Source organism: Pyrgilauda ruficollis, unplaced genomic scaffold (genome assembly GCF_017590135.1).
Source record: "Pyrgilauda ruficollis isolate IOZ18807 unplaced genomic scaffold, ASM1759013v1 scaffold32, whole genome shotgun sequence".
In the NCBI taxonomy this organism is placed as follows: Eukaryota; Metazoa; Chordata; class Aves; order Passeriformes; family Passeridae; genus Pyrgilauda; species Pyrgilauda ruficollis.
In genome coordinates, this window is record NW_024524600.1 from 1,224,613 (window position 1) to 1,252,316 (window position 27,704).

At 37.9% G+C, this 27,704-nt stretch overlaps 1 protein-coding gene across 16 annotated transcripts in view; it reads left to right on the plus strand.

The window, feature by feature from the left end:
- The window catches only part of ANKS1B (ankyrin repeat and sterile alpha motif domain containing 1B), a 404,705-nt gene that overhangs the window by 223,354 nt on the left and 153,647 nt on the right, over positions 1 to 27,704 (plus strand). For all 16 annotated transcript variants that reach the window (XM_041474291.1, XM_041474292.1, XM_041474293.1 and 13 more), the window contains one exon: positions 19,157 to 19,255. In XM_041474291.1, the coding sequence (XP_041330225.1) occupies positions 19,157 to 19,255 (99 nt within the window). The remainder of the gene's footprint in view (positions 1 to 19,156; positions 19,256 to 27,704) is intronic.

Below are 27,704 nucleotides of genomic sequence, written 5' to 3' on the forward strand. Positions count from 1 at the left end.
ACCTTCCTGCTGATTATGTTGACCAAAAGGGACAATGGTAAATCTTCAAGAATTAGAAATGTTTGTGTATAGAGTGATGTGTATGATGATGTTCTTGACAAGATATAAACATTGCTTAAAGGAACAGAAAATTTAAAGATTAAGAAAGGCAAAAAATCTAAGAGGTTTTATGCTTCAGGGAAGAAAGCTGAAGAATCACAGGACAATCAGTTTTTAGTTCTATTTACAGTTTTAAAACTAATGTCCTGCTTGCAATAAGGAGTTACAGCTTAATCGTGGTTATTCCATACGGGAATACTTTTTAATAAAATTAAATTTAAAAAAAAAACAGAATGAAAGAAATTCTCAAAGCAACATAGTATACAGTTGTGTGTATTACTGGATTAGAACGACATTATCCAACAAGAAGCAATTAAATGCAATCTGGAACAGTAGATAAATTTCAAACAATGACAGACTTCCCTGACTACGTTAAAGGACATAGCAGTAGGGTGGCTTGATTACAGATAATGGCATGGTGGGACTCTGAAGGAGTTTTCAGGGAAAGATTAATGACTACAAAGAGATAGCTGAAAATAAATGTGATTCTTGGGCATGTTGTCCTTTTTGAATCAAGACCGGATGAGGTAAGAAGAGCTTGGGTAGTTATATGAACAAATATTAATGCTGATTAAAAAATAGAAACAATATAAGATAAAGAAAGAATGCATTGTGAAAGAGCAGATAAATAATCAAAATACAAAAAGGGAAAAAGGAAAATAGGAGAGAAAATGCAATGTCATTAACTGTGTGAGTAGAATACATTCAGATAAATTTTTATCAATATGTTATAGCAAAAAGAACTATTTGAAAAGCTGCAACCACAGCTGGAATCAGATAAAATTCATTTTAATTTTGCATTAAGGAGAAAATATAACAATTAGTCAAGTACAGTATTAATGAAGACCACTGAGAAATTGAAGGAAGAGAAAGAGTGAGAATAATCCTATTGCAAACAGACAGAAGAGTACTTGGTTAATTAGAATATCTGAATCATCTAGGTTAGGTGATGCTTGATGAAGAGTTCTAAGAAACTGATGAGAAAATACCAAATCATTTAGCAATCATTTTTGAGAACTTCTGGAGAATGAATAAATTATTAGAGGACAACTAAAATGTAGATGTAGTACTAATATGTATGTCAGATCACAAGATTCTTCCTCAGCATAGATTTTCAATCCCCTGGGCTATTTGTCTTCAACCATACAACCTTTGCCTACATCAAGGGGGAAATGTATGGTGGTGTTGCTGGCAACAGAAAATTACTGTCATTAGCGCTGACTCTGATGGAGGGAAAATGGGGAAGTATACAGAATGCTGCAATGGGATGTAATGGGAAGAGAATAAAGCTAAATGAAGTAACTCAGCAGTTGGGAGATGAACTATTTAAAGGGAATCAGTAAAGAAACAGATGTACTGTACAACACATTGTGCCCCGCATCATTTTGATGAGAAATTATTTTCTGTCAGAAGCCACGAAAATTTCCACAAGGGAGACAAGCTTAATTTTGCTTGTAAAACTACAGCTATCTTTTAAAAGCTGTTTTAGAGTGATGTGCCAGAATGGCCATTCAAGCAAGCCATTCCAGGTACAGTTTGCCTGACTGCTTCTGAATTTCCTGGGTATCTAAATTTACTGTCCTTCAGTTTGAAAATCTTTTGTTTTCTCACATATTGGTGAATTTTTTTCCTTGTTTATGGTATCAACAACCCAGCATCTGTTTTAACCTTGGCATGACACCCATGTAACCTTTATCACCATGCTGTCCATTCCATTTGTTCACACACACACACTCACGTTTGTGCATACACATATTACACAAAAAGGTAATTAATTACAATTAAATATTCCACATTATTAGAAATAAAGACCTGGAGAGTTACGGTACCTAGGTGACCTCAGTTCACCCCTCACATTCACAAGCCTTATGATAGAGTCTTCAGTCACAAGTTTCTTTACTAATTTTTTCTGCTCAAAATTCCTTTCTTATTAAGGATACTGAGATTTGAGTAAGCAGAGGCACAGTCTTCAAATAACTATCAGTTAAAATAAAACCTTTTGTTATTTTTCTAATGCTACATTGCTTGAATTTTATAACCTTAGACCAGTACTCATTTAAAACAATAATGAGACCCCCTAAACTGCCTTCTTTTCTCATTCAGAAGTGATGTACATTTGTGTAGTGTTGTTCATCTGGAACATTAGAAAAAAATACCTGTATGTCTGAGCATGCATTTGCATTTTAGAAACTGGGTTATAAAGAGTTAGGAAACATAAAATTATAGTTCTTCAAGTTATAACTTTAGACAATTGAAAATAAGTATATGCAGTTAGAAACACTTTTGTCACAATTTTTACAGAAGCTGAGAACTGTGCATCAGAAGTCACCTCCAAAAAGTGCTTCACATGGGTCAAAGCACAAGCTCAGTTATAAGAAACTTTGCACGGGACAAAATATAGATTCTTAAATCTGCTGAAAGTAGGGCAAAGTCCCAGTGTAGACAAAGCAAGCTGCTGTGTCTAAACTATGATTTTATTCCACATATGCATAATTGGTTGAATTAACAGATAGCTTTTGTTCATTGTAAGTACAAGGTCACATATGAAATTCACACCTGTTCTCTGGTCTTGTTCTTAGCCCAATCCAGACTGAAATATATTTTCAGCAAAACAAGAAATACAAATGCTACTTTAATCCCCAAATAGTTTACTTCTGTAGTCTTTAAAACTCTACATTAAACACTTCAAGCATTTTGTTCACTATGGAACATGTTCTATTCTGTATCTTTTCCATTAAACCTCGATTACTGTGCATGTGGGATAAAATCTTCATACAGCAATACACTGTATTTACTTTAGAGTGGCTAGTACTGATGAAACTGAAGGCACATACACTTGTTGCAAATGCAACCCTTGACTTAACTGAAAGCTCATATTTCAGATGTTTATTACTCTTATCTTACCCAGTATTTTATTAAATTATTGGAAATTGAATGCTTTAGTAACATTATTGAAGGGAACAAAAATGGGCTAATTTGCAAAATGTACCATACCTGCTCTAGATTTGTGTTGAAAGTCTTTGATTAGATAATAATTGTTTGAAATTTTTTTTGTTCCAAAATCTAGACCTAGATGGAAGTTTTGAGATATAAAAGCTGAAGTATTTGTCCAGGTGACAGAAGTGGGGGGTTAGGTTACTGGAAAGAGAAGTGAATAAACATTAAAAACTAGAATAAGAATAATTAATAAAAATACACTGCATAAATACCTATCAAATAGCCTTCCAATATAAATCTCAAATGGCATTTTCTGTGAATGCCTACTTAGCAGCCAAAAATTAGCAAAGCATGGCCCCTCTGTGCACTATTCCCCTTTGCAGTCAGAAAGAAGGGGAAAAAACCCGTATGTTATTCACTGGTGTCTTACAGCTTACACTAAGAAAAAGTGTGTTATTTGTTGCAGCTGGTTACAGCTCTTCAATCTCTGAAATGATTGATAGCTTCTGTTCTTCAGAACTATTCAGAACTGTTTCCCAGTTTTTTCACTTTTTGAGGTTTGTTCTCTCCAAACAGCTCCCCTTTTAATCACATAGAAAGGCCACTTCTTGAAGTAAGTTAAGATGACGTTTAAAAAGAAATAGCAGTTCTTAGCTGCTATGCTGCATTAGGAGAAAAGATTGCACAACTGTGTTGGTTTTTGGCCTTGATCCATTTTTAAATATAGTATGAATATTATAGCCATGTTAGCTTCTCTGAACTCCCTAGGCATCCCTCTTGTTGCCGGAAAGGAATTACAAATTGACAATGCAAGTTATTTTGTTTTGTTTTCCATCTCCCTTGGAATTTGGAAATGTGTCTATTCTGTCCATGAGCTTTTTATTTCCTGACATTCTGATTTTTAAGTACTTTTTTATTGCCTATAGGTATAGTAGATCTTTGCTTTCTGCTCAGAAAAATAACTTTATGCAGAAGAGTGGATATTATACCAAGGAACAAGCATAGCAACAAATCTATGACTCTCAATAATATCAAGCTTTTGTCAGAAAATTCTGCTCTCACTGCTTGTATGGTTGATTTCCCTCTATCTCCTAACTCTGCTTCAAATATATGTTTGTTTAAAAAGCATTCTGATTTGCCTCATTCTTCAAAAATAAGGAATGGAGACTCAGGAGAAAAGAGAATAAAGAAAACACTTGCTAGGAGATGCAGAAGCAGCCTGGTCCATGGAGAATCCATAGTACAATATATTTAAGTGTCTTCTCTGAGGTCAGCTTTTGATTTGAATTATGAGTTTGGAGAAAATGCCTCTCTATTCCCTTATCTTGCTGAAGGAAATTACATAACTTTGCTGGCCTACATATAGGAAATCAAGAGAGGATTCTGGGATAGAAATATCTGTGCATTTTGAGCTATCTTGTGGATAATTATCTGCTTGTGTCTAACTTTTGACATCAAGATTTCTAAGTACCTTTATTTGGGAAGAACACTCTCTCAGGAAGGAGTCAGAGGTAGCCAGATTACCTGAGGAATCCCATTGAGTACCTTCAGTTCAGTTCTGAATTAAATCAGTTGCAAGGGTTGGACTTAAGCTCAAAATAGTGCAGAATAGCAAAACAAGTATTTAATAGTTAATTTAATTTTTTTAATTAATCAGGAACATTTTTTGTGTACGCGTATGATCTTCCTAAATGTAATTTATCATTATTTCAATCTTTAAGTCATGCATTTTATTCCATAAACCAAACTCATGGCAGAAACAGTTTCTTAACATTTCTCTTGTCACCCCTGGAGCTGCCTGGATGCCACTTTTCCTTTCTGCCTGGGTGCCACTTTTCCTTTCTGGGGTTCTCCACATCTGACCCTTTCCTCCAAAATTCATTTGGTTTCTGAGATCTCTTTCTCCTCACCATTCCTGCAGGCTGGACTCTTCTTGTGCTGCCTATGTCCTCCTTTTCTCCATATCCTCTTTCCTAAGTAGAAATTACCATATTTCTTTTCTTTGGTCTCCAAATCAAAGGAGGGTGGGACCAAGGAAGGAAGAGAAGATGGGAAGAAGAGGAAAAAAGGAGATGAACTAACTGAAAACAAAGAGGGTGACAGAAGATGTCTGCTTCACATCCGTGTTCTTTTACTGACCTAAAGCATTTTTACTTGATTTGAAAAGCAGGGGGACATTTAACTGAATGATTGTCACAGTGATGTTCCTGTCACTCGCATCTCAAATCCAGCAGAGTTGGTGCTGAGTGAAAACTGACTTCCTTGTCTGGGCTTAAGATGAGTTCTTGCAGAGAGTTGGCCATGCTTTCCAGCATGCTCTGTAGTTCCATGTTACTCAGATTTTTCCATTTTCCAGGGTATCTCAGGCTTCTTAATTGCCTGGACAGCTAATCTGACAGAACTGTTTCACTCAAAATCCGGGAAGGAGCAGATTTTGATTTGTTGAAGTATGAGTGCTCACAGCTAAAACTGAATATAACAACAGTTGTCCCTTGAATACATATGTAGATAGTACTTACTGAAATGGAAGAAAGCAATCTCTGCATTTATGCATTGAGAACTAATATATTGTAATTTAATTTTTTTTAAATTCTAGCCCCAGTTTTTTTCTACTTTAATTCTTTATCTGCATAATAGGTATTAAATTGCCACCTTGCTTTGATGGATTCTTATAAAATACATTAAATCATTGTTTGGAGCTGTCTAATATTAATTCAATGAATGTCTAAAAAAAGTCTGAAGAAAGTGAGTCATTCTTACTGGTGAGGTCTTCAATGGGAAACTATATATAAAATATGGACCCACACAGAGAATGATAAAGGCTAAAAGAAGAAATATCAGCTGCCTTATTTTCCAAGTGCAATCCATCCTCCTATACTGAATTCTTGGATTATTCAGAAATATAATTATAGTGTGTGTTTGGTGCCATGTGGGATATGTAACCTGGGGCGAAGGGTAGTTAGCCAATGTTGAACAATCTGCAGTCTGGCATTTTGTAGCTTCTTGACATTCCTATAATGTGTAGTGGGGATTAGTAACTCCTGTTTTGTCTGTTTTATTCATTGAAGTGACTGTTCCTTTTAGGAAGCTGTACTGAAATCTAGAAATTATATCAGGTGAAGTCACAGTGTGCCACAATCTTGTCTCACCAGATAAGGAGCATACTGTTGTATTGTGCAATTTGTGGATAGCACTGGTGTGTTTGGACCAAATACCACAGGCACGAGGCACAAGGGAAACGTACAAGTGTTCACCAAACTATTAGGAGCCGTTTTTTACTGCTCCTGAGAAAAATTAAGTTAGAAAAGGCTAGCTCATGGAGCAATGTGTAAAAATGTCAGTAAACCACTTGTCTTGAGTTAGCATAGGAGGAGGCCCCAAAGGATCCCTAGTTATTTGTCAAATGCAGTATCCTTGTATAGAAAGGGATTGGTGGAAACACTCATCACAACAGCATCAGGAAGAGGGGTGCCAGAAAAGGTGGACTGGCTTGCATGAAGGTTTCTTTGTGACTGAGGGAAAGAGGTACTAGAGTGCCAGATTAACAGATTTTGACAGTAGATATCCCAACACCTTGAAAATCAGCTGTGTAGCAATGTTGCAGAATCCTTCCATAGTGTTTTGCAACTGAATTATTCTGTGTGCAGTTAACATTATTCTAAGAGTACATCAAGCTGTCCCCTTATCAGTTTTGAATATGTTAATTCAGATTTTTAAGAAAATGCAGTATGTCATGGGAAGTATAATCAGCCCCTTGGACAAAAAGCAGAAGGAGCTTACCTTTATAGAAAAGACTCTTGAAGACAAATACTGTTTGCTAGGCAGGATGGAGAGTTCAGAGGGCTATGTCAAGGTGCTAGGACTATGTGTATGAGACCAATATGTGGCTTTAGGTTTCACAGCCAGTACTTGCTTCAGCTGAACACAAATTACATAGTTCATTCCTCTGAAAAAGCTTCTTCAGATGGGTTTTTCTTTTCCTTATATTCACTGGTAATAAGACATTATGTCTGCCATTAGATATGCAACTAATTTATGGACTGGTGTAAAAATGACATCTTGTGTGAGTATTTGTAGCTTCTAACTACTCAGGTATCGGTCGAAAACACACAACTGCTATTGTCTAATTACTGCTTTTGTGTTGTATCTGAGATAAACAATACAAGAACATTTGCAAAAGAGTGAAAAGGTGTAAATAAAGCAGAGAATGTGTACAGAAAGAAAGGTCACAATATTAGAACTGTTTCTGAAAATATGTGTGCTGGGAATAAGTTGCACAGGAAAAAAGAAACAGACATGAAGGAAAAAAATGGACAGAAAATAAGCAACTTGCTATCTGGCTTACACAACCAGAAATCTGATTTTACATTTGTTTATTTTTTGGATCTGCTTGTTTATTTTTAGGTTTTGGAATTATGAATGTAACTGTTCAATGGCAAGATACTTAATATTTGTGGGCAAACTATTTTGAAGCCTGTGTAGTTAATATTTTGAATGAGATCAAGTCAACAGCTACAAAGTGGTAGCCACTTTTTTTTTTGGTAGGTTCTGGGTGACAATTGCTGCATTATCCATGATGTAGCTAGACCATGCTACATGAAATGGTGCTGTGTAATATTAGAAATATGTAGTCAGGAATTGAAAAAGAAATACAAAGAAATGTAGTGAATCACTCCAGAGTGCACTTCTTACATATCAGTGGCTACCCAGTTGTTTTCCAAAATTGAGCCCTTTCTGTTTAGATAAGGTTAGCATACATGGAATGTGTTTCTCTCATTCTTTGGGCTCATTCATCAAGTTGGAAGGGATTTTGAGCAACATGAATATTGTCCCTGCCCATGACAGGAACTAGATGATGTTTGGAGATTCCTTCTGACCCAAACCAGTCTGTGATTATGACTCTGTTACAATCATTTAGTTTGGAAAAGACTCAAGATCATCAGGTACGAGCATTACCCCAGCACTTTCAAGTCCACTGCAAAATGATGTTCCTGAGTGCCACATCCATGAGTCTTCTAAATACCTCCAGGGATTACAACTCAACCACTTCCTTGGGCACTCTCTTCCAATGCTTGACAATCCTTCCAATGAAGGAATTTTTCCTCATATACAATCTAAACCTCCCCTAGTGCAAGTTGAGACCATTTCCTCTTGTGCCATTGCTTGTAACACAGAAGAGACTGATTCCCACACGGCTGCAGCCTCCTTTCAGGTGGTTGTAGAGAGCAATAAGGTCCCCATGGAGCCACCTTTTCTCCAGGCTGAACACCCCCAGCTTCCTCAGCTGCTCTTCATCAGACTTGTGTTCCAGCCCCTTCCCCAGCTCCACTGCCCTCCAGTCTCCTTGTCTTTCCTGTAGTGAAGGGGCCAGAACTGGACACAGGATTTGAGGTGTGCCTCACAAGCACCAAGTATGGGGGATTGATTCTGAAATATCCTATCTTCCATGATCTCTACAAGTTTGGGTCTGCCATTATAACACAATTTGGAGGAGTGCGCTGTTACTTCTATTCTTGTGGAATATATCTTCCCGAAGGTAATTTATAAGAAAGTCTGTGTTTCTGTCATCTCTGCAACACATTAAAAAAAAAAAAAAAGAAAAAAGAGCTTTGCAGTGCAGGCATGTTTTGCTGCAGTCTAGAAAAGGCATGGTAAATCAGTTTCCTCAAAATGCTAAAGAGCTTCTGGATCTCATGCATCCATGATAGATTTTTATTTAGGAAAATCAGGTCTTCCTCCTGCTGGGTATATATAGATATATCTATATCACTCAGTCTCTGATGTAGCTAAATGCCCATGTGCTTAACTTTAAATTAGCCCAAAGATGAGAGTGGAAAAAAAAAAATATACATGAGGCAAATTATTGATATATTTTCTTTTTCTGGGCAGTTTTGGCCAACAGCAGAAACACTGAACCAATGAGTTAGGGAGACCTTTGATCTCATCTAGTGTGGTCATACTAATACTTCTGAGCTGCAGGACCAATTCAGATTCTCTGCAGTGTTTCTGAGGAGCAGGGTCTGCTTGATGCTGAACATAGGCTTCATGGGGCAAACCAGTCATTCCCAAAGCCGCTGCATGGGAAGCGAAGCACATCCTAAGGTGATCAGCAGTCCATGCGTGATGCACAGGATGACCAGTGGAACGGTATCAGTGTTCCTTCGTGGGAATGTTGGCGTGCCTCTCCCAATTGGTTACTGGAGCACAATAGCACTGTGTAGTGACACAAAGCGCATGGGACCGCGCCGCAGCGAGCCGCTGGTTGCCGTGGTGACGGGAGTGGGCCCGCAAAGCCAGCCTCCTGGCTGCTGAGTTGGAAGGGATAAGAAAAACACAGCCCACTTCCCATGTGAAACGAATTACAAGAACAGGCAAAGGAAGAAAAGAAAAATGTCAACCCTTAATCAAATGTTCTCTTATTTTTAGAAGGGGTTTGAAGAAAATGGAGACCATCTCCGCTTACCTCTTGGGCCTCAGGGATTTGGCTAGTAATATCTCTGTACATACTGTGGAAATAAATCACAGAGGTTTGTATAAGAAAAATCTCATGTAAAAGGTATCTGTGTGCAGTGGGAGATGAGAAAACCTTATTCTGTCCTGCTATCCTTTGTACTTGCCTTAGCAAACAAAATCTGTCAGAATATGTGAAAATTATTCTCAATATAATAACTATATTTGGTAGGCAAATGAAATACACTAATTTTTAGCTAGAAAAAGGTAGCATGTTCCAGTTTCTTATTATCTCACAATGTCTCTTACCTTTTAACCTTACTGCACAGCTGCATATCAAAAGCAGCATGGTGGACTGTGAAATACATTTAAACATGGCAAATCAGCAGTGTGTAGAAAACACCATTCATTTTCCAGCATTTCTCATTCTTGGGAGCTGCTTTTTTTTGTTTTTTTTTAATTTAGTAATATTAAACAAACCAGCAGTTTCAGTCAACCTAACAACCTCCAGTTACTAGCAGCTAGGTCCTGTAAATGATTTGGGCACCTGACAGTTAGGAGGTTTCGCACCACAGAGTGCACTGAGAAAACAGCCAAGTGAGGCCTCCAAGACCATGATTAAAAAAACAATGAATTGCAGACATTTGTGAGCATCATGATGTTTGGCTGTAGAGTTCCTGTTCCTGGGAGTAGGATGTCTACTACTGAATAGGCAACAAGACCCTGCTTAACTTAAGAGGAGAAGAAAGGCAAGGAGAAAAGCTAAGCAGACGAAGCCAGTGAGATGCTTCAAAGCAGAAGTTACATCTGAAAATTTTGCCTCCACTTGCATCCCTGCATTAGATGCTGTCTTGAGGCTGGAATTCCTGTCCTGCTCTCTGGATCTTGACACGTGAATCAACCCTATGGATAAGGACAACTCCTTCATTGTTCTTTCAAATTGAAACATAGGCATAAGCCTGTAGTTTAGAAGTGAGGATACCTGGATGAAAGAAAGTAACGAATTTTTAGCTTTTTTCTGCCTTTTTTTTTTTTTCTTTGGCAGTCACTAGATATAAACCAGAAACATTTCTAGAAACAGCACAAGAAGATTGATTTACCACAACCAGCTGTCATGGTCTAAAGGATAGTATTCTTTCTGACTTACTGACTAAATCTCACAGCAATTTCATTTCTGCAGGACCAATGAGCAATTCCTCCTCAACCCCAGAGTTCCCTTTCCTAATAGTTGTTGCATAGTTTCCTCTGTTTTTAGGAAATTTGCGTGTGAGAAACACAGGTACGTCTGATCTCCTACCTTCTGCATGAATCCTCTAACAGGTGGGCTGTTCTATGAGAAAGAAAGATAAAGCCATTCTTCCTCCTTTCGACACATTTTAAGAGAGAGTAGCAGCCAGTTCATGTTGTGCTCCTGTTTCTGCCTTGGGCATGCTCTGAGACTTCCTACCAGATCAAGCCCTGATGACATTTCAGAGCAGGGCCTACTTTCTAGATTCCTACAAAGGATTGATGATAGCTGCTCTCTCTGCTCTGAACTGGGAGTTTGAACACCAGGCAGCCCACAGGCAAAGCCACCAGTGTGAGCAGGGTTCAGTTGCAGGCAGGAGGTGAGCAAGTGCTTGAAGATGTCAGTTATAACTTTAGGGTGTAAGTATGTGAAAACATACTTATTTTGTTGGGATTGTTTTCCTTGCTGCCATTTGACAGGCCTCTTCTGGGAATGTGGTTTCTTTTTAAGGTGTGGATCATGCCTAGAATTTTAGTATCTTTGACTCTGCACTTTGTGCTCTCTGGGGTTATTTGGGTGGCTCACATTTTAAAATACATGACTACTGTTGATAAAAATATGGGGAAGGAAATACTTGTATAGGACACTCTTAGAGGTGAACTGAGTTTTTACATTTCATAGAATCATAGAATTACAGAATTATAAAATAGGTTGGGTTAGAAGGGACATTAAAGATCACAAAGTTCTTCTCCAGGCTGAACAACCCTATCTCTCTCAGCCTAGTTTAATAAAAGAGAGATTCCAGCCCTGTGATCACATACATGACCTTCCTCTGGACTATAGGTCCGTGTCATTCTTGTGCTGAGGGCTTCAGATCTGGATGCAGCAAAACAGGTGGGATCTCACAACAGCAGAGTAGAAGGGCAGAATCACCTCGCTTGACCTGATGGCCACAATTCTTTTGATTCAGCCCAGGATATGGTTGGCTTTATGGGCTGTCAGTGCACATTGCCCAGTCATGTCAGCCAAACCCTTCTCCTCAGGGCTGCTCTCAATCCATTCTCTGCCCAGCCTGTATTTGTGCTTGGGATTTCCCTGACCCACATTCAGGGCCTTGCCCTTGGCCTTGTTGAACTTCATGAGGTTGACATGAGCCCGCCTCCCAAGCCTGTCAAGGTCCCTCTGGGTGCATCCCTTTCCTTGGTATCAGCTGCATTGGTGACAAACTTGCCGAGGGTGCACTCAATCCTGCTGTCCATGGTGCTGACAAAGATCTGAAAGAGTGCCAGTCCCAGCACCAATCCCTGAGGACGCCACTCATCCCTACTCTCCACTTGGACATCGAGCCATTGACCACAACCCTTTGAATGCTACCATCCAGCCAATTCTTTACCTACTGAGAGACACATCTGTCAAGTCCATGCCTCCTCAGCTGACAGACAAGGATGTTGTGTGGGACAGTGTCAAATGCTTTGCACAATCCAGGTAGAGGACATCAGTTGTCCCTCCCTTATCCCCCAGTGCTGTAACCACTTTGCAGAAGGCTGTCAGATTTGTCAGGCTCAGTTTGCTGTTGGTGAAGGCATGTTGGCTGGCAGCAATGCCCACCAAATTTTATTGCAAAAGTTAATTTGTTATTTTATTATCACCTCCTTATTTATTACAATACCACAATGTTAGCTGGTTAAAATTCCATGTTACATGCAGAGTAGGTATTCAACATTTTTTGAAAGTCTGAAAATATTATCTTTGCCCCTTCCAGCACTCCACAGCCTTACACACTTATTGGAAAAAGGAATATTTTTTTGAGACTTTAGAAGTCTGTTAATTAGCTCACAGTAATATTGATTTTTAAAGTGGGTCCTTTGAGAAATTTAGCATCCAAGCTAAGCAGCATTTATAGCAAGTAATCTGAATAATGGCACAATAAAGACTCTCTGGAATTTTCATTACTCAAATGAAGTGAAATTATCTTCACAATATACATTCAAGACATTAAGATGTAATTTAGGTAAGTATTAATAATTATATTATTGAATTGTTATGACTAAACAGGTAGACAGAGTTGGGTCCACAGTATTAGTAATTAAGTGGGCCAAGTGTGACATCAGAGATAATTTTTTCAATTGCCACCTTATCTGTGCAGCTAATTTGCGTGTGACAATTGTGTTGGTTGTAATGAATCAGTGCTACAAGGAGGAGGGATAAAAATAGCTAAATTCTTCCTACAAGGATCCTTGTCCCAGCTATCCATGTTGTTTAGTTACCACTACACTTTAATTATTCCTGTTGTGTGAAAGGTCTGTGACTGAATGATCATTTGAATGTCAATATTTGAAAAGCTTTGGATGGCACTGGTTGCTTTGGGTTCATTTCTGGAAGAGCTGAATGTGAACCAGAGAAAGACCTTTAAAGCTTAAGTTATATGGGCCTCAGGTCTGTAGGAACTCTTTTTTAAACTGACCCTGCTTAAATCACCACTTTTTATGCAGGTTGCAAATCTGTACACAAAAGTGCTATCACCCCACCCTTATCTTTGAGTGAAATGGCCCTTTTTTAGTTAACATTTCAGTAGTAGCTTATTTTTACTTCCTAACTACATGACACTGACATGGAAAACTCTGAGTTTTCTCTGGTTTTGTGGGTTTTTTAATTGCTAAGAACATCATAAATTTAAACACTGGAAGTAGAGCAAGGTGAGGATTGAGAATGAGTATCAGTAGTTTTACAGCAAATTAATTTTGGAAGAATGTTATCAAATGATTATTTTGCAACCTGCTTGGTCCTTTCTTCTGAACATATTTTATAATCAGTCTCTTTCTCCCAAGATAGAATTCTATGCTTCTGCAAGGGATTTTTCTGACAAAATTTTGTCAGGTTTTTTGATTAAATAATGTCTGCCGTATCTTAAGGAGTCTGAAATCTTTCTGACCTGAAAGTACAAGTTGGGCATTTAACTCCGTAATCATTCTTACAGATCTTGTTTTCATGTTATCTGTGGAAATAGTAGAGAGAGGCAACCTTTTCACTTATAATGAAGCTTGCTAAATTCTGGTCATTTGCCAGTTCTTGTTTGGAAATTAAATATGTGACACATTGCCTGAAATTTTTGCACTAATAAGAAGCAATGCTCATTACTGAAAGCTACATTTCTCTAGCCCTTTCTTGCAAGTCTCTAAGAAATAAATTCTTTCATCTTGTGGGAAAATTGTGTTGTGTTGAAAAAACCTTTTGGCTTATGATTTAGCTTATGAAAAAGAAAAGATATTCAGCGTGTTTTTAATTACATTGTGAGATGTCTTTAATTTGTTCCCAGCCAGATGACAGTTTAGGTGTCCACTATTTCAAGAGGATACAGTTTGGAAGGATATTAGGTTGGGTGGGTCAGAAACAAAGCCATTCCAGCTGAGGAGACTTGTTTATGTGAACTGTTGAGGATGTGCTTTATATCAGTCCTTATTCCCTCACCAGTTATGCATCAAGGATTGCAGACAGTAAGAAAGAATAGAGCTTTTTGATGCTGTTGATCTGAGTTTTTCCTCTCTGACTTCAGTCTCCAACCATGTGTAATGGAAGAACATGCCCATCTGCTCCTGCCCTGCTCCCACCTCTCTTATCTGAGCGACAGGAATAATGGTACTCTTGGATGCTCTGGCTAAGTGTACAACCCAGCAGATTTTCTTTTCTGTGCCAGGCCATATTTCCAGCAGCTCTGTAAGTTGAAGTATGAGCCTGTTGCCCAACACCACTGAAATGCCCCAGCTGTGCTCCTGCAGTGCCAGGTCTCAGTCCATCAGCGTGAGGCTCAGTGCAGTACACTTCAGTAGAGACATTGGCAAGGCACTTCAAATACCCACCAGACCTTGTCTACCCACTGCTTTGTGGTGGATGCCAACTGTACCAGCTCCTCAGAGTCTCTTCTGATCTCATTATTTTGATGGTGTAGCAGATTAATACATGGATGACTAGGAGGGGACAAAAGGGTGTGTAAAGTGCTCCCTGCACATTGGGAGTGATGCAAGCACTTCTGCTGCCCCAACAACCCTGTACTTACTTCAGAAGTCATCCTTCCCTTACCTACACCAGTCCTGTTCTTTGTCAAACCAGTTTCCAGTACATCAGAAACATAAAACATTACCAGAAATAGTTGTTACCTCCAGTAGCACTTGGTATCTCCAGCCGACCTTGGTCTCAATAATGGCTGCACAGCAAATTACTTTGACTCAACCTGTTGAGCAGCAGCACTCACATAGCTTTAGGTACCCAATTTACTACTTTTCCTCCTCTGCTGACGCAGATGAACACTGAAAGAACTGGTTAAGTTGGCATTGCCAGCCTAAAGCCAAAAGTCCCCCAAATCTTCCATTTCTTTTGTAAGTCTTTTTCATTTGCAGGGGAGAAGAAAAACTTTAAATTCAAAGTCAATTTTTTCTTTCTTTTTTCAGTAATTTTGTTCCCCACAGCTCATCTCTTCCAACCTCAGTGGTTGAATTTCCAGAGAAGTCTAGTGATACATCTGCCAACTATTTTAAAGCTTCTGTATCATTTCACTTAGGTGAGAGAACCAGACATTAGAATTTTTCATGATAGTTCTCCAGCACAAAAAATATATGAAGGCAGATTAAAAACATGGGTACAAAAGGAGGAATGTGAAACATTCAGTCATGCCTGCCATTCTAATATGTTGTTCAATATTTTATTATCTTATGGGACAAATCTTCAGAGTTCTTTTGTTTCTGCAGAAGGTGGAATGAATATGGATGTTTAGGTCTAATCCAGAATTTCTGGGAATGACTGTATTTAGGTGAAGAATGCAAGAGGTGATTTTATATTGAACAACCCAAATAAATGCCAGTGACATCTTTATCTCATAATGTATCATTATGCATTTTGTTCTGAACTCATTTATAGGAACTATCTCAGAATTTGGCAAAATTTCTGGGTTTTAAAAATTGTGTTGTTTTTCATATGCCTCCAGTCTCCCACATGCAGTTTTTCCTTCATTCTTGAGCCCAACTGTTCTGTGAAACTACTGCCTTCTTGCTCAAGAGATGAGCTTCCTGTGTGCGCTTACAGGGAAAAAGATGATGATCCTGGGAGTTGTGCAGAACCACAGATCTGGGGGGTGGAGGGTTTCAGGTACACTCTTTCCTAACTGGAACTTCAGAAGCAGGATCCTTCCAGTTCATTAGACTATTATGCAGTAATAAGACAGAAATTTCAACACTGTAAGCTGAAGTGAATGAGATCTGAATCTTTCCTTGTATAAGCAATTTTGATGTGTTTTTATGGCTTTAAATCTAAGAAGTTTTCCTTCCAACTAGGTTTTCCTATAGACTTAAGAAACTACAGTATCACAAAGTCTCTTATGTTTTCATTACAGAAAGCATAATAAGCTAAGTAGAGATTGCTTATCGATATTTCCTATTATAAGAACCTGTTTTGCGCATAAGCATATAAAAGTTAAATCTTTGGACTCAAATTCTCTAGGTGTCTACTAGGATAATTTCTTTTCGGTGAATATTTCCACTAATAACTCAACTTTTTTTTTAAGGATTAAATAAGATGACAAGACATTCTTGCATTCATATTCATTTTAATTACATTTACCATGTCATCTCTAAAGTTAATTGAGGTTACATTTGGCCCAGCTTATAATAGATGGAAGCTAAGAGCAGGGAAAGAATAACTCACCTTGTAGTAGAAGGAAGTTAGGGTTTCTTCACTCTTGACCTATGGAAAGAGACTGGAAGAGCACAAGAGGAATAATCAGGGAAAAAAAAGTCAGGGAATAGGATTAAGGGGGCAATGTGAGCAGGTACTGGGGAGATAGGACTGTGAGGGATAGGCTGTTTCTTTCTCTTCACAGATATTTCTGCAAATCAACAGCTTTCTACTGCCATGAGTTTATTCCTCTATGCTAAGCAGTAGTGGATTATACTGAGTATCTAAATTTCTCTGGTTTGTTCTTGTGGGAAGATGAAAAGTTGTTTTAGCTCCAGGGCAGAAGACAATAAAATCAGTTTTACAGGAGGGTTGAGTGGCTGTTGACATTTAACGTTGACACAGCAAAGCTCTAGAACCTGAGAACATTCAAAGACAAGGTTGTTGCCTTACTATACTGGGAATGAGGAGGCAACATGAGTTTCAGGTTTTCCTCAGTTTTAAATATTTGCTTTTGTAACCTTGAAGTACTTCAAAAAATACATGAAATGATACATACAGAAAAAACAATAGCAAAGAATTAATAAAATAATGCTTTCTCTGCGATGCAGCAACTACATGCAAATATTTTTCCTGTTCCTGTTAGTTTAATTGAGTTTTAAACATTGTAATCGTTGAAGCTGTATGCCAAGGTTACTGGCACCAGTAAACAGTGATGAGTACACCATGATTGTGTGTAAACATCATGCAGTAATGAAGGTGGAATCTAAAAAACTGTTAAATGAACTGAAAGCAGTAGCTGCAAACAAAATAGGTGCATTTATTAAAATGAATGGAAATGTATAGCCTTTGTTTTGGACTGGATCCTCAGTTGGCTCAGTTCCCTTAAATCCATTTATGTTAGCTACTTCCAGCTGCTGGAGTATCCAGCCCAAAATGGATGGCTTTTTTCAAGAGTTTTTTCTCTAAGTTTACAGCCTCCTTTTGGTTACTTAAAAGAGAAAGGCAGAAAGGGGAAATTATATTTTTAATATGTTTACCAGGGAGATGAAGAGGGTATTACCCCCACCTAATCACTGTCACTGGTTGCACAGCCATGCTGCAGGCACTCTTATATTGGGTGTTCTACTTAAGCCGGCATCATTGCACAGCTTCTCCTGGTAGAGCAGGTGTCTGCCTACCCTCTTCTGAATGCTGCACACAGATTGTTTCAGGGTATGATTTGCAGATTTGTAGTCTTAAACCATACCACTTACTGTATAGTTTAAAATGTAATAGCTTTGCAAAGTTTCCTCGATTCCCTTGAAAAGACATCACCTAGATTTTGTACTCTGTGGAGTAGCACTTGGGAATCCTCAGGGGTACACCTGTAAACTAATCAGTCCATCTGGAAAGAATGAAGATTTAGCAGCTGAACATGGTGAAATCTTCCGTATTCCAGGGTGATTTTTAAAAGAAATCCATGCTTCTTTGGGATAGAGGGTTTTATTTTCAGAAAGAAGTCATATCCTTCATTAAGCCCTGACTCAGCAAAGCATTTAAGCATGTTCTGTTATGTGCCTATTTGCTTTTCATTTTGCCACTTCTTAAGAGCTGTGCTAAGTCAGAAACAGCAAGTCAAATGGAAAGGTAGAGATGAAGTTTTCATGGATTTGCTCACATAATGCCTATTTAGTGATCTTAAATGAGTACGAGTAAGAACTCTTGCTTCTAGCCAATTAGTGTTATGAGACTCCAACAGGGCTAAGAGATCAGGACAGGTCATCAGTTTTTTCATGTTTTGCTTTCAACTGTAATAGTTAGAAACTTTTTAAAAACAAAATGTATTTTTAAAAAGCTGATTTTTTTTTCTGAAATTATAAGTTCACAAAAGAATACAAGATTGCCAGCAATCCCAACTTGATCCTTGTCTTCAATTCCTCTTTTAAGCTACTTTCGTGCCTCCAATGATTCCTTCAATAGTCACTGACAGCTCTTTAGATCATTGACCTTCAAATGCTGGACTTACTAGGTGGTGTCAGACTCCTCGAATTCAGGAGTTGTATTGTCCTTTTTGTGTAGCTCCTACTGCTAGCAGCTCCTATGAAGAGATGCTTGAATTGTGGAGGTTTACTTCATGAACTTTTCTGGGCAATTATTTTGTGTATTATTTGAACAGATGGTCTTTTTCAGCTATTTGAATATTTGAAACTATTTGACCTGCCCACGAGCAGGAGGATAAAAGCAGTGACAAGTAAAGTTAGGATTGAACTGGTACAGTTAAATGGGGATGGGGACTACATAGTTTGTTGATACCAGTCCATTTCTTCATCATTTTACTATCAATGAACTAAATAATTTTATTCTCATCCACTCTCCTCATCTTATTCTGTGTTGGGGTTTTTTATTTTTCAATCTGGAGAAAAATGAACTCCATAAATAGATATATGAGGTAGGAGGTGAATTGAAAAATTGAGACTTTATGAACAATTTAGTAGTCATGTCCTTGGTTCCAAATGAAAGAGCATTCACATCTGGTATTTGGCTTGAGTGAGAGCTACAATTTCTCCACTAGCAGTGCTGCCAGCAGTGTAGCAATAGTCCACGGGTTCAAGCACCTGCCACCATATTTTGTTATCGTGAAAATGAATGCAATCATCAGTAATTTGTTATTCTTGTCAGATGCTATAAGTTAAGCAAAGTGGTCTCTTTTAAATTTGACAGAAAGACCTGTTTCGGGGTATTGAGGGCATCTGTTAAGTTTTTAATTTTTATTCCATCTTTTTTCCCCATTTTTAGGGAAGCAACGTGATGGAGGACCAGGATCTCTTGGAAATAGGAATCCTTAACTCTGGGCACAGACAGAGAATACTCCAAGCAATCCAGCTTCTCCCAAAGGTATAGTTTCTGTTATTATGCAAGTGAGGGAACTAACCACTGCAGTATTCACATTATTTAAAACCCTTTTTTGAATGGTGGTAGACGTAACTCTACTGGTTTTGTGGACACATTTTTTGCGTATGCAAATATGGCATAAAATAATGTCAATGCATTGGACTCCCTTTGCATAGATGTAGTTGACAAAGCAAAGGAAAGTAAATCTGTAATTTGACGTGATGGTTGTTTATAATGAATTTGAATTCCTTTTGGCCTTTCAGCCTATTTATAGACTGCCATTACATATGCGTAAATAAGGCTATCTATGAATCCCAGAATAACATTCTTAACAGAGGAGTTGCCCTGGAAATACTTTGCCCCTTTCATAAGTACTCTTAAAAGCATTGGAGGAAAGATTGTTTTCCTAATACCTGCCTTTTGTGTGAGATACAGAGATTTCCTGCAGGCTGCATATTTAATTTTCTGCTATATATATGAATTTTGCTTCTCAGCTACGAACATAAAAACTTGTAGCCATTTTCCCAATCATTTTTAGTACTAGCCAATTTAAAATCTCAATTTTAAAATCAGTGATAGAATATTCTGCGTACCAGAATGTATAACTGGAGGCTTCTACTACCATTCCAAACAAGAGATAGTGGACCTAGCATGAAAAATTGCTACTTTAATTTGGAAAATTTTAAAAGGAGAATGAATGACGAATAGCTGACACAGTAGGACTCAGAAAGCTTTCACATGTGATGCTGATACTTCGTGCAAAATACTAAGGCAGGAATAAAATCAAGTGTACCATGCACTGAGTGTTCTAGTAGCAGCATGTCGGAAATAATCGAGGTAAATAGAGATTAATCCACTTGAAGTTTCATAATACTGGAGAATGACAAGAGTTATTAAAGGATTTTTCCATTTAGATCATGAAGCAGACATGGTTGAAAAATACTTTTTGATGCATCAAGGCTTCCTGGATGGATGACTCGTAAAAGAGCACAAAGGTTTCTTTTATATGGGAAAATCAGAAATTGTGAGGCAATTTCTGTATCTGGAGGTGTTAGTCAATCCATATATACTGAAATGTGAGTCTGCACACAGAAACACCAAAGATCATTAAAAAGAATAATTTTCCATGTGCCATATTAGACTGAGATAAATGGTACAAGAAGTAGGGTTTTAAAAGTAGCATTTGATGAATTATAAAAGATATTAAAGGTTTATCTGTGAATTTATTAATTTTTCAGGAATGGTCATTCAAACAAAAATTTTGTAATCTTTAACTGAGCTTGTAGCTGATGATATCTTTATACTGTTTCTCATGCTTCTTGGAGAGATCAGCTTTCATGTGGTATTGTTAACATTCTTCAAAATTGCTGTTAACATATCATCATGTTAGTGCTATCTGCACTCAGTGTCTGGTGTTTATGAAAGCATTGCTAATATTGTCTGCTTTTAGAGCGTTTACCAATGCTGAGAGCAGATTCTGTTATAAAACTACAACTTCAGTCCTTTTAACATCTGCTTGATGTGAGACAGGATTGAGATCTTGAGGTACTCTTGAAACCAGTTGAGACCAGGATGGTTATGCAGTTACTTGGATGAATTCTGAACCAGATAGCTAAGTAACACAAGATGGCTCGAAGCATGTGCTGAATAATGGTGAGATAGTTTTTAGCTTCTTCCCTGTTGAGCTAAAAAGGCAGTCCCTAAGGACCACATTTTTAACGCATCTTTGATGCAAGAATGTTGCACCAAATTAAATGCAGTTGCAAGCTGAAGCTGTGCATCATGTTTCTCCATGTAAATGACTCAGCAATGTAAGAGAGCTTACATCGTAAAAACACATAATTTCCTGTATGAACTGAGTTCTTTTGAAGTCAGGTTATAGAGCCCAAAAATTAGGATAATGGGAAGTTTTATCTAATGTAACACACCCTTGTTGTATTCACAACAGCTTGCTAAATACATAAAACACTTTCACATCCTGCAACAAACCATTAAACATTGCTGTATATCTATTTGTGTGTTGATAAGTTCAGCTCTGTCATCCTGCATTCAAAATAGTGCATGCCATCTAAATATATTAAGACTTCAAACAGTAATTGGAGTCTCACTAATTTGAATCTCATTAGATAAAAATTCTGTTAGTTTGTTTGTTTTGAACATGTACGTCTTTTCTGTTCCTCATTTAATTTAAATCTCAATGACTCCATGCGTTTTTAACTTAATGACTTTGCTGATGATGTTATTTTTAGTTTTACTAATAATGTTTCCTGTCTTGAGATACTTTTTAGCTCATATTTTGAGGTGGAAGTTAAATGCTTTAAAAAACACCTATCAAACAACACTTCCTTAAAACCCCAGGCAGCACTGAATAAGTTAAGAGGGTAAAAATCAAGGAAGAAATCTATCACCAAGGTTTTGAAATACCTTTTTTAAAAGCTCTTCTTGTTGTTCTGATACATAGTCATCTCTTCAGCCTGGAAATGCAACAGGTATTTAGTAGCTGAAATTTTTTACTCATAACTGCTACCTTCCTAAAGAGTGATGAATTTCTAGGTGTCAAACAGCAGTATCCTGATTAGGAACCATTCTCTGGAACTTGAAGTGGCTTTAAATAAGGAAAAATACCCACATTTTGGCAAAATATAGATTAATTGATCATTGTGGTCTCTTACGCAAATATAAAAGGGTATATTTACCTGGATTTCTCTAAATGTTTTCACATTATATTCTGTATTTGAGAAGAATATTTCATAAGAGGGAAAAATAGTATGTTCACCAGTATGTAGGTGGGGTTGAAACCTTTGAGACAGAATGCTTCTTTCTAAAATACTCTTTATTTTTGTTGGATTAGAGCTTGTAGCTCTAATTCTTGTCTTGCACCAATGTAATTTAAATTACTCAAGTTTCACCTTAATATTAACTAGAGCACTTTATGGCTTATTTTAATAATATAAGGTTAAGACAGTCTGGTAGAAATGTCATTTGCAAAATTAATTTTTGAAATGGAAGTATTTTATACATTACATCAGTCTTAAAGCAAATTTCATAGCAGACTTTAATATTACATTTAAGGCTTTTGTATGAAAAAATGAAATCAATAAATTTTTGGAGGAGGATTTTATATGCTTTATTGAAAGGAAATTTAGATATGTTGAGAAGAGATAACATATAAAAAGATACTGAAGCTGCAAATACCTTGAGAAAAAATAAATAATGAGAAAATAATTGTGTGCAGAATATGCTGAATTGACTAAGAAAGTAGTAACAGTCAAAAGGCATAAAATTTTAGTCACACTTACGTTACATGGAACCTAATTGGCCAGCTATTTCAGCATCCCAAACCTATGTGCAAGTGACTTCTCAGTGGGTTCCTCAAAAAGATGGGTTTTTTTGAAATGACAATTATCCTAGGTTATCTGAGAATTTATCTAAGAAAGAGGATTGGTTTTGTGTGGGATGCTCAATGTATGGCTCCTTCTCCCAGCATATAATGGGAACACATGCTCTCATTTGACAGATGGAAGAAAGATGTTAGCTGAGAGCAGCTTTCTTCTGGCTTCAGAGCTGTTCTTAAAGCAGCTTGTTCCTTCCTGCACAGAGAGGTCTCAGCACAAAGCAGGTTTGGGAATAGCAGTGGTGCGCAGGCAGCCAGCCTCTTTTCTTAGAGTGCTGTGCAGAACGAGACAAGAAGTAGGATTTGAGCAGGCTATGAGCACATCCTGTCTGTGAGTGGTGTTACAAAGCGCTTCTTCCAAAAGTGCTGGACTTATTACTCATATGTAACACTCTTGCGCGAGCACAGTGAGTCTGGCATTTAGGAAAGCAGAACGACTGTGCATGTGCTCATTAACTATGCTGTGTATGTAACAGAGAAAGATCACATCATGTGGTCTTTGCTGCTGCTATATTGCTATTGGCTTAGACACCCCAGAGCTCAGCAAGATGCTTCCAGTCCTGGTGTTTAATTACCTCCCATTTAGCACTCCCATTCCTAAGACAGTTTCCATAGTAGGAGATACTGCAAAATGTTGATGACCCTTTCTGACTGTGACTTCTTGTTTCTGGTCTGCTGGAAGTGAAGATGAAAAACAGGAGTCAAAGGACATGATTTTTACTCTGCTGTTTTCCCTGCTTCTTATGCCTCTGGAAATTACTTTAGTGGTTTGAAGGGAGGCCACCCACATGCTCACTGCACCACTTGCAGGATCTTTAACCACAAGGACAGAAAAAAGCAATTAGAATCCAATACAACATATGAATTTTTCAAGTCTGAAATACAAATGGGTAGTCTATGTTATTTAAGTGATGCAGCACAATAGGAATGAATCAGTAGAAGCAATTAGATACATGCAAGCTATAGCTCCAGGTGTTTACTTCAGACCAACTTCAGACTGGTCCCACAGACCAAATGTCCTCTCCAAGCGTGTGCTTCAAAACTCCTGATGAAAGAAGTACCATAAACATTTTCCTTCTTATCTGAGCCTACCAGAGAGCCACTCTAGACATGATACCCTAGCATTTATCTATATAATCTAGATAACAGTAGCATGCCACTGTTGCCATACAGGATGTCTTACTTGCCTTCCTACTTCTTTTATACTTTATTTGTGATTGGCTCCACAATATCTACTGGCTGCTCTGAGAATAGTCAGCACGCAAGGAAATATGCTACATGAGAGGAAGTGCTATCCCCTTTTTTTGGTAACCAGAATAGGATGACAACCTGAAGGAGCTGACAAACTTTTTCATGAGATCAAAGGTCATAGCTTCCACTTTGTCCACAAATTTCATCTTTAGATCTTCTTAAGATTACATTTTATGCAATGGATATGTCCAAACTGTTGCATACACTATCACTGAATGACAGCTGTTATTCCCTTGTCCCACATATTGTATCTGATGAAGAACTGGAAGGTTTCTTCATTCTTCTGGATGTCAAACTGTTTACATTTATCCAGAAAAAAAAAAGAAAAAAAACAAACACAAAAGCCTCCAGGTGTGCATCTATTTTCCTTTAAATTTGGAAGATATATTCCATATGGTGAAAAAACTATAGAATGGATGGCTACTGCAATTCTGACAATCTTAGTTAGGAAACACTGAACTCAGGGGTATTCTGGACCTTCCATTCAGGCAATGTCCTGAATCAGGCACTGCTGTGAAAAAGTGTGATCATTTTGTGCCTGTACTGTTGTTTTCTAGCAAGCTCCACAAGAAGACAGAAGGCTTTTGATTAGTGGAAAGAAAAATCTAACATTAATAGAACACAAGATTGAATAGTTAACTTTTAAAATATGTGACGGGCTAGATGGTATAGAAACCCAAAAAGTGTATATGCTGTTCTTCCTCATCTGCTGTGTCTCTGCAGGCAGACCCTGTTTCACTCAGTGCCTTTCTACCAGCAGCACATGCAAAGTCCTCTCACGTCCTTTGTCATTTGTGACCATCCCCTGTGAGAGCTGCCCCTCTGCCCCTGACTGCAGGCTCGGTTTCTGCCTGGGCACTGCAGGCACCAGCTCCATGTGCTGCCCCTGTTCCAGCCAGGCTCTCTGGGCTTCAGAAGTGTCACTCTTCTGAGCCTTTTCTTTCAACACTCCACAGGAGGAATGGTCTCCTCTCTCAACAACATGACTCCAACTGACCACATTTGTGAAGTACATAATACATAACAGACAGTTGACAAAGACAAGAAACAAAAAAAGAACTGATATATCCCCCATTACAACCACCTAAAATTTCTTAGCTAGGTAGCTGATAGTTTCATATAAGTTCCCAAAAATGCTGCTTAAAGCTCTTGAATGGGCCAGCAGTGTAAAAGAAAGCATTATATGCTAGCTAAAAAGATCCTTCTTCAAAACGAGCACAAGCATAAATTCACAGTACTCATAGCCACCATTTAAAAAGCAGTGAAAGTCAAGTAATCTCATCCTCATTTTACAGCACATAAAAAGCTTGATTTTGATACACACACTAAGCTCCACCAGATAGTGATACTACCTTTGGAGAGCATAGTGTTAATTCTCTATCTGTCCATGAAGATCAGAGAAAATCGGTAACAGTCCATGCTACTGAATTTACCTTGATTTTTCTAGTGCATATGTGATTACTTTGAAGCTCTATTTGTGTTTATTTGGCCACCTTTCAGAGACAAAAAACTCAAGTGCCTTTTATCCTAATGTAAAATGCTCTACTGACACAGCAGTGATATACTGTTTTAAAAGTCTGTTGCGCAGACAGTCTCTTGTGAGGGGTTTCTCAACCCATTAGGATACTTCTTGACATTGCTATTTTATTATGAGAAACAGCTCTTTCTGGCTTCTGCTTTCTATTCATTACAATGGAAGTGATATTGATGATATATCAATAGGACCTAAGAGAGAAATCTCATATGGTTTGTATCTTCTGCCATACTTTTTTGAATCATATTTTCTTAAACATTTCTTTTTCTCTAAATCCTTTGAGCTTCAATTCCTAGCCTTTTCCACAGTTGGCACATGAAAATCTTCTGCAGTGAAAAAGCTGACATTGGTATTGCTCTCTAAACAGCTGAATGAACTGGTAGTAGTGTCTGTGGAAGAACAATAGTGCCCCTATTTATGAGCAGTTAATGTTTGAAACACTGTCATGACTTGCAGCTCAAAGATTTTACATTGATCTGAGTCAAACAGTGTGCACCTTGGATGCTTGACACCACTGGTGCTTGTGTTGTAGCTGGTGCAAAATGATTGAAATATGCATGGAAATACACTCAGTAGGTAGGAGGGAGTTTTTCTCTCAAGAAATATCAATCAGCAAGGAAGTCTACAGGGTTTAAATGATCTGTGAGAGGAGTCCAAGATAATAGCGCAGTATAGAAGAAAAAATAAGAGTCATGACCTGTTCATGAAGATCGGGGTAAGATGCAACTAAACTGAATCTCTGACAAAGTAAAGGGGCAGCACTTCCAGACAGATGTTTCAAAGTGGTTTTATTTAAAATCTCAATAACATTTTATATGAAAAGCAGATACTATTAATGATACTGTCACATATAGATAACCAATATGTCTGTCAGTAAATATTTGAAAGGAAAATATTCAGGTAACTATGAACAACAGTTAATAAAGTTGGTATTATTAAAAAACAGAAAGAGACTTTCCATACAAGAGGACAGATACTAAAATTTTATTAATTTTCATTTTAGATGCATTTTAGAAAGCCTATTTTAGATAAGAGAGTGGTTCTCTGTTCATGACAAACAAAATAATGCTTTTGTGCTGAAACCAATAGTAAATATTCTGGTTCTGAGGTTCATTTTTTGTGATAGGAGCAACTGTCTTGCCAGGGCAGGTGGGCTGGGAGCTCAGGGGTCAGTGGGCAGGGAGCACTGGGACAAAGTGAGTAGGGCAGGGACAGTGGCAGTGACAGTGAGCAGCCACATCCAAGGGCAAATCGACAGGACTGATGAGGACGGGACAAGGTCACCTTGGAGAGTGTCAGTAGTTGAGGATGAACAAATGTGGGCTGGGCACAGACATACCTACAGCGTAGCTCAGGCAAGTGTCGGGACATGGACCTGAGTTCAGCCAGTGGGGTCTGGCTAAAGCCCTGGCCAGACTTCTCACTGTTCTTCCTCACAGAGATCTGATCCAAGGCTAAGCAGCTGCACTACCTGCAGCACGGCCTTGAATGCTAGCAGACAAAAATCTGGGAGAGGGAAAAAGCTTTCAGAATCAGCTACTGCCCTACAACAGAGCAGTGTATTTTCATGTAGGCTATTGAGTGACCCAATAACAGTTTTGTCTATTGGCATCAAATCCAAAGACTGAAATTGTCACATCCATTTCAGTTGTTCTCAGCCTCTTGTTTATTGTATTGTTCACCTGTGTTTACTTGCCTGCAGCCCTTTGCAACTCTGTTGTGGTAGAGGAATATCAATTTTAACAATTATTTTGATGGAGATCTCCAGTGGGAATTGAGAATTTAGAAACTTGCCATGTTGTGTTTACTTTTCATAAAGGCTGATGGGTTAGCAAAAGTATGGACCAAACTGCGTGGGTTTTTTTCAAATCAGGATGCCAAAAAAATTTTTTACATCAGAATCTATTAAATGTAAAGATCAAATAGTAAGAAACACAAGAAATTATTTGCATAACGTGCCCTATCTGAATAGGTTGAAAATTGTTTTCATGGTGCTTCAATTTTCTTTGCTAGAGAAAGGAAACAAAAATACCTTCTATTTTCTGAAACTCATGTGTTTCCTGTGGGCCTGTTCCCTGTCTTCATGTCTTCTCTATACTCGATTTTTCTTCTTCCATTTATCAGGTTCTTGCTTTACAAGTGTCTGTTTAAGCATACTCTTTTTAAAATCAGTATGCCACAGAGGAGTGATGCAGGCACACTGCAATGTGAACATGAGAGTTTAAGCTCAAAGCATTATGTTTCTGTCACACTTCCATTGTTTCTCATAAAGT